This window comes from Lutzomyia longipalpis, chromosome 1 (assembly GCF_024334085.1).
Source record: "Lutzomyia longipalpis isolate SR_M1_2022 chromosome 1, ASM2433408v1".
Taxonomy (NCBI): Eukaryota; Metazoa; Arthropoda; class Insecta; order Diptera; family Psychodidae; genus Lutzomyia; species Lutzomyia longipalpis.
Genome location: NC_074707.1, coordinates 13,673,634 through 13,693,414, shown reverse-complemented (window position 1 = coordinate 13,693,414; position 19,781 = coordinate 13,673,634). Strand labels below are relative to the sequence as shown.

The window sequence follows — 19,781 nt, the reverse complement described above, 5'->3', positions numbered from 1 at the left end:
ACATATGCTTGTTTCCCCATATTCATGAAATATGCTGCGTATTTGTATACAAAATACATAAAGGTATGCGTGGTTTTGCAGGGGTGTGCGTGAAAATGGTGCCTTCGCCTTAAATCGCGAGGCCGCCTCGGAAAGAGTGTCAGTATAAAATGTGAATTGAAGCCGAGATGATCTTCCAGAAAGTGAGCCATTTCCCAAATTTGAGAAGCCCCGTGTGGGGCCGGAGTCCCAGTGTTCGGCTGAAAAAGTGAATTGCATTCGTGTGCCCAGGTGCGCCCCTGTGCTGGTGGAGCATAAAAGGAGCACCGGCTGTGTGAAAAAGTGCCCAAAAAGTGACCGTTAAAACGAGGCAGCACAATGAAAGTCTTCCGTGACCTAGAGAAAAGTTCACTTTTCGTCAATTATTCATTGAATTTCTGTAAGTTTTACCTCTGCAGTGGATCCCTTTGACCTTTACCCTACGTTTGGGGGTATTTTCATTGAGATTTTGTGAGTTTTCGCCGTGGAAATTGGTGGATTTTAAAAATAAAATTACCTCGGCAATTTTCTCCATTTTTTCTTCCCCTTTGGTGCATCACACGTCATAATTCACACGCACACTGAGACATGTTCGAAATTCGAAAATGAATGGCGCGAAATATGAATTTTTAAAAATAAACCAAAAGTTTTCTTGATCTTCAAAGATTTTTTTTGTAAAAATGTTTATCTCTCAATGTTTGTCTTTATTTATTCAATTAGAGACTAATAAATATTTGGAAATAAATACACAGGTGGATACTTAAATATCCATTTGGTTGAAAAATTAAAAGTTGTTTGGTATATTAAATTTAATTAAATAACTTTTATATTATGTTGTAAATTCACTGACCTCGTGCCACGTTGTACATAATCTTGTAATTCATTCACTTTCCTTTTCATTTGGTTCCCCCAGAAAATCTGGAGCTGTCGCACTTCAAGAAAGATTCATCTCTGGTCAGCTAAAGAGGAAGGAACCATCATCAAAAACACAAAAGATGACTTCACGGTAAAATAGAAAAAAAAAACATTTTTATTTACACATTTGTTCGAGGAGCGTCTCCACACACAAAAAAAAAACAAAAAAATGTACATCAACGTGTTAATTGCAACTATTTTTTCCTTCTTTAGCTCTTTAGTCTTTCTCTCCCCCATTTTTATTGATTTTCCAAGTGCAGCATTTTATTTAAATAAGTGAGAGAAGACATCAACGCAGGTACTTTCTATTTTTTCACACATTTGTCTCTCATTTTCGAGAGGGAGCTGGGCATATTTTTGTCTCAAATATTTCATTTTGCCTGTTTAATCAGTACATCAATAAACATGGAGCTAAACTTGTTTTTTAGCTTCGTGTAGAATGTTGAAATCTCGCGAGACCCAGAGAAATGACTTATTGCTGAGTTAGGAGATTTTTTTCATTCATTCATCACTCGAGAAGTTGGAGAGCGATAAATGGAAGAAAAAATACACAATCACATTAAATATGATCTAGTTTAGGAATTAAACTATTATGTATATGTAGGATGGAATTGTATTTGTGGGGTGGTTAGATTAAAAACTCGTGGGGGGTGTTGAATTTCATTGATTAAGTGCTGATTAATCAGATATTTCTTTCTGAGTTATTCAGGGAGGAACTTGGAATGTGCTGCAACATAATGGCGATCCGAATGTGATGATCAGGAGGAACCACTGGAGTTAAACACCTCTCAGGATCAAAGAGATAATCACATATTGACGACAAAACCATAATTATGAAGGAACTATTCCATTCAATGAGTCTTCATCTAACAAACTCTGAGTTAAGCCGATGATTAAGAACCGAGAACCTTTCCACAATAGACCTTACAGATCGCAGTGGGATGAAAACGACTATACGCATTCACCTCAAATAAAATCTGAATCTGAATCTAAGCCTCAATTATTTGCCAAAAGCAAAGGAACAACATACGACGATTGATCACTATGAAAAAAAGACGCAAAGAAGCGTTGAAAGCTCTGACTAAAATTGTAAGGATTCATTTGGACTGATCTACATTACATACCGTAGGCTGACGCATTTGGAGGACTATGGTGTTCTTTACATCCTTTTTAAAACGATTTTATCATTAAAATGCTCGTGAACAAAGGCAAAAAGAAACAAGAAAAAAATCTTCCAGAACATTGATTGATTCTTTTGACAAAACTATCCGTTAAGGAAGACGTGCAAATAACGTCGAAAGCTCCGAAACAGTTTCTTTAAATCAGCCTGGATTAACCCTTAACGACCAATGGGACGTTTTCGATCCATAGCTCGATTTTGAAAATGCCTAATTTTGGGTACATAGTTAATTTTTATTTATTGAGCCAAAATCAATGCAGGACGATGTTTTTATGGTTCCTGAACATTATAAGATCCTCTACAATAAGCTTACTTTAACTGTAGTGGATTGAAAGCGACTACAATCGCGGTCACCCCAAACATTATAAGATCACAAAAGGAAGAAAAACCAAATATTAAAAAATCGTATTTTTCGTCAAAAATGTCTAATCTGAGCTTAAAGAAAGTCCCAAAAAATATTTTCACGTCATTCCACCCGCTGGATTTCTTACGACACTAAAACACAGAAATGATCCCTAATACCGCAGCCAAAAATTTGAAGTTTTCCTTTAGCTAAATTTTAACTTTGTTTTTCAATTTTTAAAAAGTGGTTTTCCTACATCACATGATCCTGAAGATCTTATAAAATCCTAAGCGTTGTTTGCTCATGTGATAAAGTAAAGCAAATGAAAAAAAAGTTACAAAACTTCTTCTGAATATCTCGACGTGCCCGAAGATTATGAACCATTCTCAAATCGCTACTTTTCAGAAGAGATGTTTTTTCTAAAATGCACCTATTTTTGGCTAATTTTCGTTCAAACTTACCTTTTTTGGGTGTTCTATGATGGATTCGATAGATATTATCATTTTCTATGTATTTTCACCACTTTCCACGTACAATTTTCACGAAATATGCGAAAAATCGCTAAATAAGAGTAAAATTTAGAAAAATGGTTAATAACTCTTTGGAAATCAAATTTTTTTTTCTTCGTGCCGACCGCTCGGCAAACTTCGCTCGATCTCTTCTCCGTATCTTTCTACGTTTCCGTAAGGAGTGTAACCTCCTAGCTGAATGAAGTCAAGCAGGAGCTTAAGTTTAGAACTATGTAATCTGCAATGAACCTGTTTTTTAACAGAATGAAAAGAAACAAAATGAACTTTTAAAAGAACTGAAGAATCATCAGGAATGAAGGGAATTCGTGTAGAAAAGATCATGTTTCGTAAAGAAACTTAAAACCACATTAGAAACAGAGGAAATGCTGGAATTAATGTAAAATAACAAACAAAACTGATGACGATGTTGGGAAGAACACCACAGTCACGATCGGATATCAGAAAACGTGGAAAAATGCGTCTTTGGCACATTTTTTAGGATTCAAATATAATTATTCATTAAAAGATTAAAGACTAATCAGCATTATTATTGCAATATTGCAGCTGTTGAAGAATCATCGGATCTGTGTTGCTATACAGCATAACATTTTAAAAGTTTATTGATTTTATTGATCCATAAAACAAACAATTTATTTAAGTGGAAAAATTCTATATCTGTTAAAAAATTGTTTATGTTGTTTATGTAAACTTAGAGATAGAGCAAAAATTCCTATTAAATTTCCTTTTCGGAGTAATATTTTTTTAAGAGATAGACTTCTAAGAAAATATTTTGTTATAAATTATTGATTAGATATAATTTTGCACACGAATAATCCCTCCAACTTACTCGCCTGCAATATGTCCATGTTGAAGGAGGGGAGCAATGTTCGTTGCTGATAAAATGTGTGAGTTGCTATAACGACAAAGTTGATGTACATTTTTTTTCGTAGGTTGATTATGCACTCCAAGTGTTTGAAAAGGTCAAGGAGTGGCACATTTCTCGAACAGAAATACGTAATGGGAGGGAGATTTGGTTGAAATTTATGATTCTTCTCTCATAACCAGACTCGATCGTTTGTTTATCCTGTTGGAATCGGGATCATCAGCTGTTACCCGGAGGACGGCTGCAAAGCAAATTGGGGAGGTGCAACGGTTGCATCCGCATGAGTTGCATAATCTCCTCAATAGGGTGATTGTTTACATGAATAACACATCGTGGGATACGAGAATTGCAGCTGCACAGACCGTTGAGGCGATCCTCAACAATGTGCCGCAATTTCATCCCATTCCCGGGACGGTGGAGGATGTGAAGGTCAATGGGGGGCAGCTGCAGTTTGCCACGTTTGACTTGGTGAACATTCTCCTGAGTAGTGGACGCCTAATGGGTTCGGAGGGGAATGAATTCGACTATCAGGATGATAGTGAGAGGAATAGCAAGGAGCGCCTTATGATGCAACGTGAGATTATCCGGGAGAAGCTGGGGTTTGCCAAAGGTGATCAATTTGGTATTGCCCTGGAGGAATTGGTGACGCTCGATGATGTGCGTTTGGAGGCAGCAGGACCGAGTGAGTCAAAAGCAAGACTGATGCCTGTGGAGGATGTTCTAAGTGGGAGTAGTGGCAGTGGAGCTGGTGGGAATAATGCCACATCTAGTCTCAGTTGTCGCGAGAAGAATCGTGCAAAGCGCAAGGCTAGGCAGAGTTTTCTTGCTGGAACGTATGGTCGTAGTAATTCGACAAATGGTGGAGGATCCTTGGATTCGTCATCGGGAGAACCACCGGAAAAGAAGAAGGCAAAAGAGAGTGCAGCTGAAAGTCCAATAGTGTACAGCTATGGTCCCGTTCCGGATGCAACGGGTTCATGGGGAGATGCAACAGCATGGCCCTTTGAGGCATTTTGCCACAAACTCTACACTGATCTCTTCAATCCACGCTGGGAGACACGTCATGGTGCCGCTACAGCCCTGCGGGAGCTCTTCAAGGCACACTCTGAGAATGCCGGGAAGGTATCCGGGATGAGTCCGCAGGCAATGCTCGAGGCACACAATCGTTGGCTCGAGGACGCCGTTTTGCGCCTTCTCTGTGTCCTGGCTCTCGATAGATTTGGGGATTTTGTTTCGGATCAAGTGATTGCTCCAGTTAGGGAGACCTGTGCTCAAGTTCTGGGTACGCTGCTGAAGCAAATCCCGCAGGAAAGGATCCAATCCACCGTGGATATCCTTGTGCGGATGATGAAGCATGAGGAATGGGAAGTGAGACATGGTGGACTTCTTGGAATTAAGTATTTGCTCGTTGTGCGTGAAGATTTGCTGCAGGACATTCTTCCGGCTCTCATAAATGACATCCTCATGGGTTTATTTGATCAGGAGGATGATGTGGGTGCTGTGGCAGCTGCTACCCTCATCCCAATTGCTTCGTGGTTACCTAAACTCCTCAAACCGATGGAAGTGTCGCGAATTGTTAAAATGCTCTGGGATCTACTTCTGGATCAAGATGAACTTACAAGTGCCAGTAATAGCTTCATGGGACTCCTAGCAGCAATACTGAGTCTTCCCAATGCTTCCAGTTGGATACAGTAAGTTAATTTTACATTTATTTATTAGTTGGTATACCACAATCGTGGCATATCAAGTATTGTAATCGTCGGAAAAACCGACCACCTCGGATCGGGCTCAAACTTGGTATGAGCACGTTTTAGACATCCCACATTACGAAAATGGTGGTGGAAAATTTTTGATCCGGCCGGCCGGCCGTCCTGCCGGCCGGTGCGCCAAACTTTGCCTTATATCTCAAGAACGGTAACAGATAGAGACTTCCGGTTTGAAGTTTTCTATAGAAATGTGGGTGTAAAATTTCATTTTTTCGCATTTTCAAAATCCAAGATGGCCGCCATCCGCCATTTTGAAATACTGTCAACCACTTCCCTTACAGCTAGAGGTCTGAAATTTTAGTATGTTGTAGAGCTCAGTGAGACGTTTTCATCGACAATTCATACTTGAAAATCGGTCAAGCCGTTTAGCAAATATGGTGGCCCAAATCAAAAAGTGTTTTTTCGATATAACTTGAAAACGGCTTGACCGATTTTTACCAATTCAAGCTCAAATGAAAGGTTTCAAGAAGCCTTACAAATGTCTAGAACATTTAAAGTTCCAAAAATGGCCGCAAGAGGCGCTAAAATTAAAAACAAAAATTGTCTAACTTTAAGGGGCAATATCCCCGAATCCCCATTAGGCAAATCTTTTAAATTTTGATATGTTGTAACCTGACTCAATATCTTTCACCAGTCCGAAAATGAAGAAAATCTATGTCGCCGTTTAGAAGATATGGCCATTTAAAAAATTCTTGAATTTGAAAAGTTCTAAGAGCCATATCTCCTGAACTGCTTGTCCGATTTTGCTCATCTTAGTATCAAATTAAAGGTTTTGCAAAACTCTACAACTTTCTAGAACATCAGAAACCTCTCGAACTATTCCTTCGGAACAAAAAATGCCAAAAACTGTTTTCGCAAAACAAAAATCCGCCATTTTGTGTTCTGGAGGTGACCTTGAAAATTATTGAAATTTATGTCAATTTATAGCCTGTTTTAATACCTTTGCAAAACTACTCAAGAAATTTCTGTAGGTTTTATAGAACTTGAGATATGACCATTTTTATGCATCAAATTACTGAATTTTACAAAAAAAAATCAACTTTGCCTACTAATACTGATCACAAATCGTATTATAACGCATAAACTAACTTCTATACGTTGTGGGACACCAACTCTTATAACTGGACGCGTTATGATTGACTTTTACATTTATTTATTAGTTGGTATACCACAATCGTGGCATACCAAGTATTGTAATCATTGGAAAAACCGACCACCTCGGATCGGGCTCAAACTTGGCATGAGTACGTTTTGGACATCCCACATTACGAAAATGGTGGTGGAAAATTTTTGATCCGGCCGGCCTGCCGGCCGGTCGCCCAAACTTTGCCTTATAAGTCGAGAACGGTAACAGATAGAGACTTCCGGTTTGAAGTTTTCTATAGAAATGTGGGTGTAAATTTTCTTTTTTTCGCATTTTCGAAATCCAAGATGGCCGCCATCTGCCATTTTGGAATATTGTCAACCACTTCCCTTATAGTTAGAGGTCTGAAATTTTAGTATGTTGTATAGCTCAGTGAGACGTTTTCATCAACAATTCATACTTGACAATCGGTCAAGCGGTTTAGCAAATATGGCGGTCTAAAGCAAAAAGTGTTTTTTCGATATAACTCGAGAACGGCTTGACCGATTTTGACCATCTTGGTATCAAATGAAAGGTATTGAGAAGCCCTACAACTGTTTAGAACATTTCGAGTTTCAAAAACATCCGCAAGAGGCGCTAAAATCAAAAACAAAAATTGCCTAACTTTAAGGGGCAATATCTCCGAATCCCCATTAGGCAAATCTTTTAAATTTTGATATGTTGTAGCAGGACTAATAATCTTGCACCAGTCCAAAAATGAAGAAAATCTATGTCGCCGTTTAGAAGATATAGCCATTTGAAAAATTCTTGAATTTGAAAAGTTCTAAGAGCCATATCTTTTGAAGGGTCTGTCCGATTTTGCTCAATTTGGTATCAAATTAAAGGTTTTGCAAAACTCTACAACTTTCTAGAACAACATAAACCTCTAGAACCATTTCTTGATGACGAAAAATGCCAAAAACTGTTTTTGTAAAACAAAAAGCCGCCATTTTGTGTTCTAGAGGTGACCTTGAAATGTATCGAAATATATGTCAGATTATAGCTTATTTCAAGACCTTTCCATAATTAGTCAAGAAATTTCTGTAGGTCTAATAGAACTTAAGATATAAGCATTTTAATCTGTCAAATTGCTAAATTTTACAAAAAATCGACTTTGCCTACTAATACAACTCACAAATTAAATTACAACGCATAGACTGACCCATCCGCGTTGTGGTATACCAACTCTAATAACTGGACGCGTTATGATTGACTTTATTATTGGTACTTTCTTTCACGCCCACAAGCTTACATTTCTCCTTTTATCTCCACCCCTACGCGCAATGTAGATAAATTTAATAAGCGTTTAGTCATTGATTATGAAATGTCTGTAAAGTGAAATGCATGTAAAGTGATCATTTCATACAAACAGACCCAATATGTAGTTGTTTAATTATCATCAATTAATAATAAATTCGAGTTATAGTGGAGAACACACGATCACTCACAATTTCCGCTTGAGAATGTGAACAAAAGGAAAAATTTTAATTACAGGGTGTAATAAATTGCTAAATATATCAATTTTTGCGATCAATTTCACACACAAAAAATAAAATATGAGAAAGAGAGATCAATGAAATTCCTGCGCACGTGGTGTGGAGAAAATTGTTGCAATTTTTACATTAATTTGCATAAAGTGATTAACAGGGGAAAAATTAGCAATACAAATGATTGACGGAAGAACAGATTTTCTGCTTTATGTATAAAAATGAATATTTAATATTAAAATAAATGTATTATTTAATTGCAATATAAAAAATATTTTATTGCCTTATTTATCACTGCAAGAATATTCTTTATACAAAGAGCAAAAGTCAGACTGAAATAAATTTTTATTTTATGAATATTTAATTCATTTAAAATTGTGAGAAAATAGGTCGGGTTGGGGGAAAATTGATGTTTTTGCGTAATTTTACAAGTAGTTTGTAGCGACTACAAAAAGCGCTAAACTTTTTTTTATATACCGCAAAATGGTGAATTTACTGATGCACTTAAGATAGTCGCTAAATTATTAGCGGAAAAATAACACGATCGTCATGAATTTACAGTCGCTGATAAAATATTTGGATCACTTTGAGGAATTTTGAATTTGGATCACTGATGTGGGAAAACAGAACATTAAAAATTCTCAATCTGTGCTGCTTAACTTTGTTTTAATTTACCCCTTTCAGCGGTAAAAATACACAGAAATGTATTTTTTACGCGACGTCTAAACATAGACGTGTAGAAAAAGTTTACCCGGCTGGTCTATAGTAATTATTGACGTTTTTTTCAAAGTCAAAATTAAGAAAAGAAACGTCAAATTGTAGAATAAATGTAAAACTTCGAAATTAACGTAAAATGTTAGAAAAGTCATTGTTTTCAAATTAAACGTCAATTCTTAGGAAACATAATGTCAAACATTGGATAAAGTAGCGTCAAACACAATAAAATTAGAATTCTGTAGCCGGCCCTGAGAAATTTAAAAAGAAGAAGAAGAAGAAGAAGAATTCTGTAGTGTTAGAAAAAAGAGCATCAAGCATTTGTAAAAGGTGATTAAAACGTTAGAAAAGTAGAACGAGCGTAAAACGTTAGAAAAATAAAATTAGCATAAAAAGGAAGAAAATAAACATCAAAATTTTAAATTAAACGTTGAAAATATAAAAAAAAATGTCAAAGCTTTAGAAATGTCAAACGCTTTGAAAAAGACACGTCAAATCGTTAACAAAAAGAAACGTCAAACATGTTAGAAAAAATACGTCAATCAATAGAAATAAAATGTTAAAAATGAGTAAAGAAATAGGGAAATCGTCGTTTTAAAATATAGCATCGGAGTTGGTAAAAAATATTAAACACGTTAGAAAAGACATGTGAAATATTTTTTAAAAAATTCAAAACATCAATAAAAGATTCGTCAAACATTAGAAAAGAAAACGTTAAACGAAAAAAACTCCAACATAAATTAAGAAACGTCAAACGTTAGAAAAGAAATTTCAAAATTTAGAAAAAAAATCGTTAAAATATACATTAAACCTCCTTAGAAAAGAAAGTCAATCGTTCTGAAAACCACAAAAACTTCAGAATTCCAAAAAACTTTAAGCTTTGAAAAGATAAAAAAAGAAAATAATCAAACATTACAAAAATGTTTATTTGCTTATGCAAAAAAATAATTTTTTTTATTCTAAATAAAGTGAAATGATCACAAAGAATATTTATGAAATCATAGAACAAATTCTTTGTTCTAATGCAAATTATTGCAACAATTATATTATCATTTTCTACTTTGTCTCTAGAACAATGTTTGCTCACGAGAATGTTTTATGAGCTTCTATCTCTCTTTTAGAAAATAGAATTACGCAGCTTTTCTATTGTGAAGGAATTTTTTAAAGCACGCAACATTTTACTTTTTTTTTCATTTCTTTGTAGAATGGAGTCAATGTCTGTCCTTGTGCCGCGTTTGTGGCCTTTTCTTAGTCACAGCTCCAGTTCTGTGCGTCGTTCGACGCTTCTCACCCTCAAGACTCTCACTCAAGTTGTCCCAAATGCAGGAAAATCTGTTGGGATGATGAAGAATGAGAAAGGAGATGCCACTAAGATGGAATTGAATTTAAATATCGGCGTGAAGTATTGGGATTGGAATTTACTGCAGGAAGCTCTGAGGCATATTTATCAGAGAGTTTTGATTGAGCACGTGGAGGATGTGCAGAGTTTAGCGGAGAAAGTTTGGGAGAATTTGGTGGTGAATGCGGATTTGTCGGCGCTCCTGCATGCAACGTGTCCCTTTGTTGCGTCTTGGTTGTGCTTAGCCATGCAACCGTCGCGGCTGGCTTTTGATCCGGGGAGTTTGATTCATGTGAAGATGCAGAGTGGTCGTGAGAAGCGTGGAAATCGTGGGAGTTTGATGGATCCATCGGAGTCAACGTTGAATTTGCAGCAGAAGGTCTACTTGGGTGGTACGGAGACTGTACCGCAGGATGTGAGAGAGAAGAATGTTGATCGAGCAAGGTACAAAGCGTGCAGGATGCTGGGGCTTCTGTCGAAATTCCTCGTTCTCCCAGCTCCGGGAATAACGTACACGGAAGACATGGAGAGCCCCGTGACGTGCTACTCAAAAGTCCTTTTGGGACATTTAACATCCCGTTCTGCGTTGCAGAGATCAATTAGTGCCATGGTTATTAGTTTTTGGGCCCTGGAGGATGTGCAAATCCGCCCGGGGCCGGAGATGGTGCGTGAAAAGCTCAAAGCATGCCTCAATGAATGCATCTACTACGATGAAGTTGGAATACTCTTTACGCGTCTCCTGCAGGATTCACGTGACTTCCTTGCTACACTTAAGCAATACAAAGTGCCAGTTGTTGAATACGATGGACTCAAAGTACTCACACTCGAACAAATTCACGCCCTTGCGACGACACTCACGGAGAATTTGCAGCAGAATCGCGGGCTGAAGCCGAAAGTTGCGGAAATGCTGGAGAATCGACGGAAGGCTCTGCAGGCGTCTTGCGTGCAAACGAGCACTGAACAAAATACTTTCAATCTAACGACTCAGGCTGCCTTGGCGGGAGCTGTGGTGTGTCTGAATTGTCTCCCGGAGAGGTTGAATCCGGTGATAAAGCCCCTTATGGAGTCGCTGAAGCGTGAAGAGGTGGAGATAATGCAGCAACTTTCAGCGCAGTACCTCGTACGTTTGTTGGATGAGATTATCACACGGAATCCCTGCCCGAATAATAAGATTATTACCAATTTGGGAGCACTACTCAAGACTGATGCGGATTTTACGCCGAAAATTGCAATCCCTCCGGAAGCGTATGAGAAGAATAAATGCGCCGATGGGTATATGGGGATCTTGACGCTGTCTAATCAAGAGAAGGCGCTCACCGTGCAGAATGGCCAGGCACCACGAGGCCCAGGGAGACCACCAGCTGTGTCAGAGGTTACGCTGGAGGAGATGCGTGAAGCTGAAGATCCGCAGAAGAAAGTCAATCGTATCCAGAGGATTGGAGCAACATTTGCCATTGTGGAGATCTGTCGGTACTTCGGGGTGGAGCTTAAGGGGAAAATTCCGCGAATTTGGGAATTAATGACGGACTTTATGAGGGATAAATTGACCAAAGATGTGTCCAAGATGTGGCTAACGGTGCGATTGACGGAGGAATTGATGGGGGAACTAATGACGTCCCTGCAGGTGATTGAAGTGGCTTTCCCGCATCTCCACGCCACACTTCAGGACGAATTGTTTGATCTTCTTCTGCCAAAGATGTCTCTCCTCATTGGGCACCCCCTGAAGGCCATTAGGCACATGGTGGCACGCTGTTTGGCCACATTTGCCTCCGTGAATTCAGCCAAAGTTATGGGTTTGCTCATGGAGACGGTGATTCCACTTCTCAATGCCATAGAGAGTGTAATTGATCGCCAAGGAGCAATTGAGGTGATTGTGAACATTGTGAACAAGCTACAGTTCCAAATTGTTCCCTACGTGGTCCTCCTTGTTGTCCCACTTCTGGGACGGATGAGTGATCCCGATCAATCTGTTCGTCTCATCTCAACGCATTGCTTTGCCACCCTCATCCAACTAATGCCACTCGATGGCTCAACGCCTGATCTCCCAACACTCAGCGCGGAGCTCAGGGAGAGGAAGATGCGTGACAAGGAATTCCTTGAGTATCTCTTCACACCCAAAACAATCCCAGACTACCGTGTTCCGCCTGAAGTCAAAGCTGAACTACGAAGCTATCAGCAAGCTGGTGTCAATTGGCTGTGGTTCCTGAACAAATACAAACTCCATGGGATCCTGTGCGATGACATGGGCCTGGGGAAGACACTCCAGACCATTTGTATCCTTGCTGGGGATCACAAACAGCGAGCAATTGATAAACTCCCCGCAATCCCATCAATTGTGATCTGCCCACCAACACTTACGGGGCATTGGGTGTATGAATTCAGCAAATTCCTCCCGAATAAGATCCTCAAGCCCCTGCACTATGTTGGCCTGCCCGTTGATAGGGAGCGGTTGAGACTCAAGATGAGCAGTCACAATCTTGTGGTGGCTTCGTATGATATTGTCCGGAAGGATATTGATTTCTTCGGGAAGATCAATTGGAATTACTGCGTACTGGATGAGGGGCATGTCATCAAGAATGGCAAGACTAAGTGCTCAAAAGCCATTAAGCAGCTTGTTGCTAATCACAGGTGAGGCATTTGTCCTTTTTAAGGAGATTTTAGCTGTGTTTCTTTCAGACACAGCTTTTGTGTACCGAGCAAAATCGAAAGTCGTCAGATCGGGCTCAAACTTGGGATGAGCACGAATTAGGGTCCCCACATTCCAAAAAACGTATGCGCCAAAAATTTTTTTCCGGCCGGCCGTCCGTCCGTCCGGAACCTTTTGCTAAATTACAAGAGAACGGTAATAGATAGAGACTTGCGGTCAACGGCAAAGTTTAAATATCGACCGGAAGACATCCGATTATGAGGTCAAATCCACCCCCCCACCCCTCCGTCCGCCATTTTGAATAACCTCAAAATTTTGTTTTCGCTATATCTCAGCCCCTGTAATAGCTAAAAATCTGAAATTTTTATATGTTGTAGGGGCCATCAATACCTTTCCAACGATACCTCATTTTCGAAAATCGGTCAAGCCGTTTAGCCAATATGGTTGCCACAATTTTTCATCGAAAATCGACCATAACTCGAAAACGGCTTGACCGATTTTGATCAACCCGGGGTCAAATGAAAGATCTCAACAAACCCTACAACTCTCCAGAACATCCGAAGTTTCAAAAGTGACCGCTAGGGGGCCAAAAATCAAAAACAAAATTTTCGATGAGTTTTCGATTAATATCTCGAAAACGCCATTATCGATTTGCTTCATTTTTTGATATGTTATAGCTGACTATATTATCTAGCTCCATGCCAAAAATGAAGAAAATCTATGTCTCCGTTCTCGAGATATAGCCTTCCAAAGTTGGCATGTCATATCTCGGGTTCTACAAGTCCGATCTTGATCAACTCAAGCGCAAATGAAAGGTTTCGTGAAGCTCTACAAATGTCTAGAACATTGCAACTTCGAAAAATGACCGCGAGAGGCGCTAAAGTCAAAATAAAAATTTTCGAAAATTTCGAACTCGAATATTTCGAAAATGCTATTATCGATTGACTTCATATTTTAATATATGATAGTTGAGGTTAAGACCTTTCCAACGATAGCTCAAACTCGAAAATCTATGGAGCCGTTCCCGAGATATGGCGTTTTAAAGATTTCTTGCGGGATGACTTTTCAACTTTTCCCGACTTTGCGCGTATTTAAATGAATTTGCGTTCTAGTTTGCTCTCACAAAATTGGTACACTGAAAGAAACACAGCTCTCGTAAGCTTGGTCAGCTTACCAGTACATTTCTTAAAGTTTCTTTAGTTTTTTTTTTCTGATCTAAAATCAAGATTTTGTTGATAATAATAATTCGATTCCTCAAGGGGTGTTTATCTGACGAATATTTTGACTATTATGGCTAATCATTCGAATATTCCGAGGGTTCTAAACACCCGACTAACATGAAACCGAATAAAAATCGAAAAATAACCTCTTTGGGCTTGAATTTACTACTTTTTTGGCTTTGATTAAATTTTTTTAAGCGTTTTGAGATGGAAGATTCTGCTTTTTTAGTAAATAAGAAGACGGATTTTCGGTCGTTTGTAGGCTAATTTTTTTTTGCCGACGTTTCGGACTGTATGAGTCCTTCTTCAGGGCATCAAATCAATTAACATGAACTGCGTCACAGCCGTATACTAGTACAGATTGGCCACTAGCGATGAAGAGAAGGAGAGCAAGCGTTGTGAATGTCGCGGTTTTGACGCGGTTAATGTTTTTATTGATTTGATACCCTGTGGAAGGACTCATAAAGTCCGATCCGAAACGTCGGCAAGAAAATAAAAAAAAAACAATTAACCTAAAAACGACCGAAAATCCGCCTTCTTATTTTTTTTTAATAATTATTTACGGTCGATCACATCACCTTTGCTTTTTTAGGGTTGCAAAACAAATAATACTTTTAGGTTTGAATTTAGCACGTATCAAGTTGAATTTACTACTTTTCAGTTTGAATTCATTACTTTTAGTATTCAATTTTAGTCCTTTTTAGACTTAAAAGAAAATTTAAGCTTTTTTAGATTTAAGACTCTGCTCTTTGATATACTTTTTGATCTTTTTTTTAGGAATGAATTTAATATTTTTTAAGCTTTTATTTAGGGTTGAAATTACCACGTTTTTGATTGAACTTACTACTTTTCAGCTTGAAGTTACTATTACTTTTGCCCTTTCTAGGCAAGAATTTAATGTTTTTTAAGCTTTTATTCTTCAATCTCTGACTGTTTTAGGATTGAAAGAGAAATATTTTTATGCTTGAATTTTGTCTTTTTTATTAGGCTTGAATTTACCATATTTCGGGTTAAATTTACTATTTTTCAGCTTGAATTTACTATACTTTTACGATTCAATTTTAATCCCTTTTAGACTCGGATAAAAAAGTTTTAAGCTTCTATAGATTGAAGACGGCTTTTCTAGGCTTGAAATTACCACGATTTTGGTAGAACTTACTACTTCTCAGCTTGAATTTACCCTACTTTATTACCTTTCTAGGCATCAATTAAATTTTAGCTGTGTTTCTTTCAGACACAGCTTTTGTGTACCGAGCAAAATCGAAAGTCGTCAGATCGGGCTCAAACTTGGGATGAGCACGAATTAGGGTCCCCACATTCCAAAAAACGTATGCGCCAAAAAAATTTTTTTCCGGCCGGCCGTCCGTCCGGCCGTCCGTCCGTCCGGCCGTCCGGCCGGATCATAAACTTAAATTGCAAGAGAACGGTGATAGATAGAGACTTGCGGTAAACGGCAAAGTTTAAATATCGACCTGAAGAAATCCGATTATGATGTCAAATCCACCCCCCCACCCCTCCGTCCGCCATTTTGAATAACCTCAAAATTTTGTTTTCACTATATCTCAGCCGCTATTATAGCTAGAGGGCTGAAATTTTGATATGTTGTAGGAGCCATCAAGACCTTTCCAACGATGCCTCATTTTCGAAAATCGGTCAAGGCGTTTAGTCAATATGGCCGCCACAATTTTTCATCGAAAATCGACCATAACTCGAAAACGGCTTGACCGATTTTGATCAACTCGAGGTCAAATGAAAGATCTCAACAAACCCTACAACTCTCTAGAACATCAGAAGTTTCAAAAGTAACCGCTAGGGGGCCAAAAATCGAAAACAAAATTTTCGATTAGTTTTCGATGAATATCTCGAAAACGGCGACATAAATTTTTTTCATTTTTTGATATGTTGTAGCTGACCATATTATCTAGCTTCATGCCGAAAATGAAGAAAATCTATGGATCCGTTCTCGAGATATAGCCTTCCAAAGTTGGCATGTCATATTTCGGGTTCTACAAGTCCGATCTTGATCAACTCAAGCGCAAATGAGAGGTTTCGTGAAACCCTACAAATGTCTAGAACATTGCAACTTCGAGAAATCACCGCAAGAGGCGCTAAAATCGAAAACAAAGTTTTCGAAAATTTCGAACTCGAATTTTTCGAAAATGGCGACATAAATTTTTTTCATTTTTCGATATGTTATAGCTGACTTCAAGACCTTTCAAACAAAAAAAAATTTATGAAAATCTATGGATCCGTTCTCGAGATATGGCTTTCCAAACATTTCTTAGAGTATGACTTTTCAACTTTTCCCGACTTTGCGCGTATTTAAATTAATTCGCGTTTAGGTTTGCTCTCACAAAATTGGTACACTGAAAGAAACACAGCTCCCGTAAGCTTGGTCAGCTTACCAGTACATTTTTTAAAGCTTTTATTCTTCAATCTAACTTTTAGGATTGAAAAAAAAAATATTTCTATGCTTGAATTTAGTCTTTTTTATTAGGCTTGAATTTACCATGTTTCGGGTTGAATACACAGCTTGCATTTAGTCCTTTTGAAACTTAATTAAATATGTTTTAGACTTCAGATCCGAATATTTTATAAAAAAAATCGCGAATATTTCCGAAGATCCGAATAATTTCATACAGATAAATCGTTTAAATCTTTCCTTAAAGGACCTTAAGAAAATCCTTCTTATCTCCCGTTGCAGACTGATTCTCTCGGGAACACCAATACAGAACAATGTCCTGGAATTGTGGTCTCTCTTTGATTTCCTCATGCCGGGTTTTCTTGGTACGGAAAAACAATTCGTTGCACGTTTTTCACGACCAATTCTTGCGAGTCGCGATGCAAAGAGTTCCCCGAAGGAGCAGGAAGCCGGTGCTCTTGCCATGGAAGCCCTCCATCGGCAAGTTTTGCCCTTCCTGCTGCGTCGCATTAAGGAAGACGTTCTCACGGATTTGCCGCCGAAGATCACGCAGGATTTACTGTGCGAACTAAGTCCACTGCAGGAGAGGCTGTACGAGGACTTTAGTAAGACGCACTTTAATGCTGAACTGCAGGATTGCATTGATGGTATTAGTGCTGAAGGTGCACAGAAGCGTCCGCATGTCTTCCAGGCACTACGCTACCTGCAGAATGTCTGCAATCATCCGAAGCTTGTTCTCAATGCTAATCATCCGGAATTCGGGAAGATTCAAATGGAACTGGCCAAGAGCAATGGGACCCTCAATGATATTGAGCATTCGGCTAAACTTCCAGCGCTAAAGTGAGTTTTTTCTTTCATTTTTTTAAAGGTTTTTTTCTTGATCTTTGTTTATTTTTTTCTTGAAATTTCCTTGATTCAGACAACTCCTTATTGACTGCGGTATTGGGAATTGGGATGTATCCATTAATCAGCATCGTGCTCTGATCTTCTGCCAATCAAAGGCAATGTTGGACATTGTGGAGAATGATCTGTTGAAGAAACATCTTCCAGCTGTATCGTATTTGCGTCTTGATGGGACAGTTCCGGCTGGGAGTCGTCATGAGATTGTGACAAAGTTCAATAGTGATCCGAGTATTGATGTTCTCCTCCTGACAACACTCGTGGGTGGATTGGGGCTAAATCTCACAGGAGCCGACACGGTGATCTTTGTTGAGCACGATTGGAACCCAATGAAGGATCTTCAGGCAATGGATCGGGCACATCGTATTGGGCAGCGGAAGGTTGTGAATGTGTATCGATTGATAACGCGCAAGAGTTTGGAGGAGAAGATCATGTGCCTGCAGAAGTTCAAGCTTCTCACGGCAAATACGGTGGTTAGCAATGAGAATGCGAGTATGGAGACCATGGGGACGGATCAGCTGTTGGATTTGTTCAAATTAACCGATCAGAAAGCCCCCGCAGCCGACAGGAAGACTTCCGGGGATCGTGTGTCAATGAAGACAGTCCTCGAGACACTTCCGGAACTGTGGGAGGATCGTGAGTACGAGGAGGAGTATGATCTAACACAATTCCTCGAGAGGTTGAAGAAATGAGAGTTGTGACCATTTTCATTGATTAAGAAAACTTCCATTTGTCTTTTATATCCTACAAATTTAATATGTGTGTGTATTTGCGTTAAAAAAAAACTCCAAAAATATGCGGAGTAGTTTTGTAGTTTGATGAATCAATTTTTTTGTAGAATTTTGAGTTTTTTTTCCTTTTAGAGACAATTGACACGTCATTTGTCCTTATTAATGAAAAGAAGAAAATAAAAAAAGAAATACAAAAGTAAATCCACAATAAGTTTTACTATTTGCTCCACATTTTGATGAATGGACGGACACGTTATTTGCCATTATTTGCTGATTGGGATGACGTTGTTCGCTCGGGGGAGTACAGAACTGTTGCTTCAAGAGGAGGTTCTTATCTGGCAGCAAATTCCCAGAATGACATGGAGGTGAATGAAAGAATTAATAGAGGAATGATCTTTTTACGTTTAAAGGCAGTTTGGTTCTATTTTTTTCCCTTCACACATTTTTAGAAAGTTAGTTTGAATTTTTGTTCTTTTTCTATTTATTTTTAAACTTTAAAGTCCAAAATAATTACTAAATAAAAATGAATTTGATAATAAAACGACATTTTATTTTTCTTATTTTATAAAGTTTTTTATTTCAATTTATAATATTTAAATTTAAGTTATTTAACTCTCGCCATTCTCGCATTGCCATGAGGGGTAGGTGACTGACCCCAGAGTCCTATTTCCAGCTATTACGTCCTAATTCTCAAAGATTTAGAACCGATCTTTTGGGAATAAGTTCCTTGGTTATCTGAGAAGATTCTGTAAAAATTTCAGGTCGATCCGACCACCAGAAAAAAAGTTATTAACAAAAATGTAAGAAGAGGGAATTCAAAAATTGGCGTAACGGCCATTTTATTCTCTTTTTGTTACTGTTTGTTTCTTTCTAGACGATTTTTAACCCCAAAAAATCATTAAAAAATCTATTTAAAACATATTTTTGTGTTCTATGGACAAAAGACTTCTTAGGAAATGCCAAGGAGTCTAATAATGCTCATTTGACTGAAAGAATTTGCTTATTTTGCGAAAAATTCTATGGGGTCCATAGAATTGTATGTAATTGTAAAATGTATCCGTGACGCTAATAATGTATCCGTGACGTTAAAAGTGCATCCGTGACATTCAAAATGTATCCGTGACGACAAAAAATGTATCCGTGACGCTAATAAAATCTATCCGTGACGTTAAAAATCTATTCGTGACGTTAAAAATGTATCCGTGACGTTAAAAATCTATCCGTGACGCTAGAAAATGTATCCGTGACGTTAAAAATGCATCCGTGACGTTCAAAATGTATCCGTGACGCTAAAAAATGTATCCGTGACGTTAAAAATCTATCCGTGACGTTAAAAAATGTATCCGTGACGTTCAAAATCTATCCGTGACGTTAAAAATGCATCCATGACGTTTAAAATGTATCCGTGACGCTAATAATGTATCCGTGACGTTAAAAATCTATCCGTGGCGACAAAAAATGTATCCGTGACGCTAATAAAATCTATCCGTGACGTTAAAAAATGTATCCGTGACATTCAAAATGTATCCGTGACGACAAAAAATGTATCCGTGACGCTAAAAATGTATCCGTGACGTTAACAAT

At 38.2% G+C, this 19,781-nt stretch overlaps 1 protein-coding gene across 1 annotated transcript; it reads left to right on the top strand.

The window, feature by feature from the left end:
* The first annotated feature begins 72 nt into the window (after nt 1-72).
* Nucleotides 73-18,398, top strand: LOC129791398 (TATA-binding protein-associated factor 172). The gene is made up of 6 exons (XM_055829556.1): nt 73-418; nt 932-1,024; nt 4,031-5,539; nt 10,143-12,905; nt 16,849-17,406; nt 17,486-18,398. Exons 2-6 carry the CDS (start codon nt 1,014-1,016, stop codon nt 18,156-18,158), a joined length of 5,514 nt encoding a protein of 1,837 aa, XP_055685531.1. The 5' UTR covers nt 73-418; nt 932-1,013; the 3' UTR covers nt 18,159-18,398.
* The last annotated feature ends 1,383 nt before the right edge of the window (nt 18,399-19,781 follow it).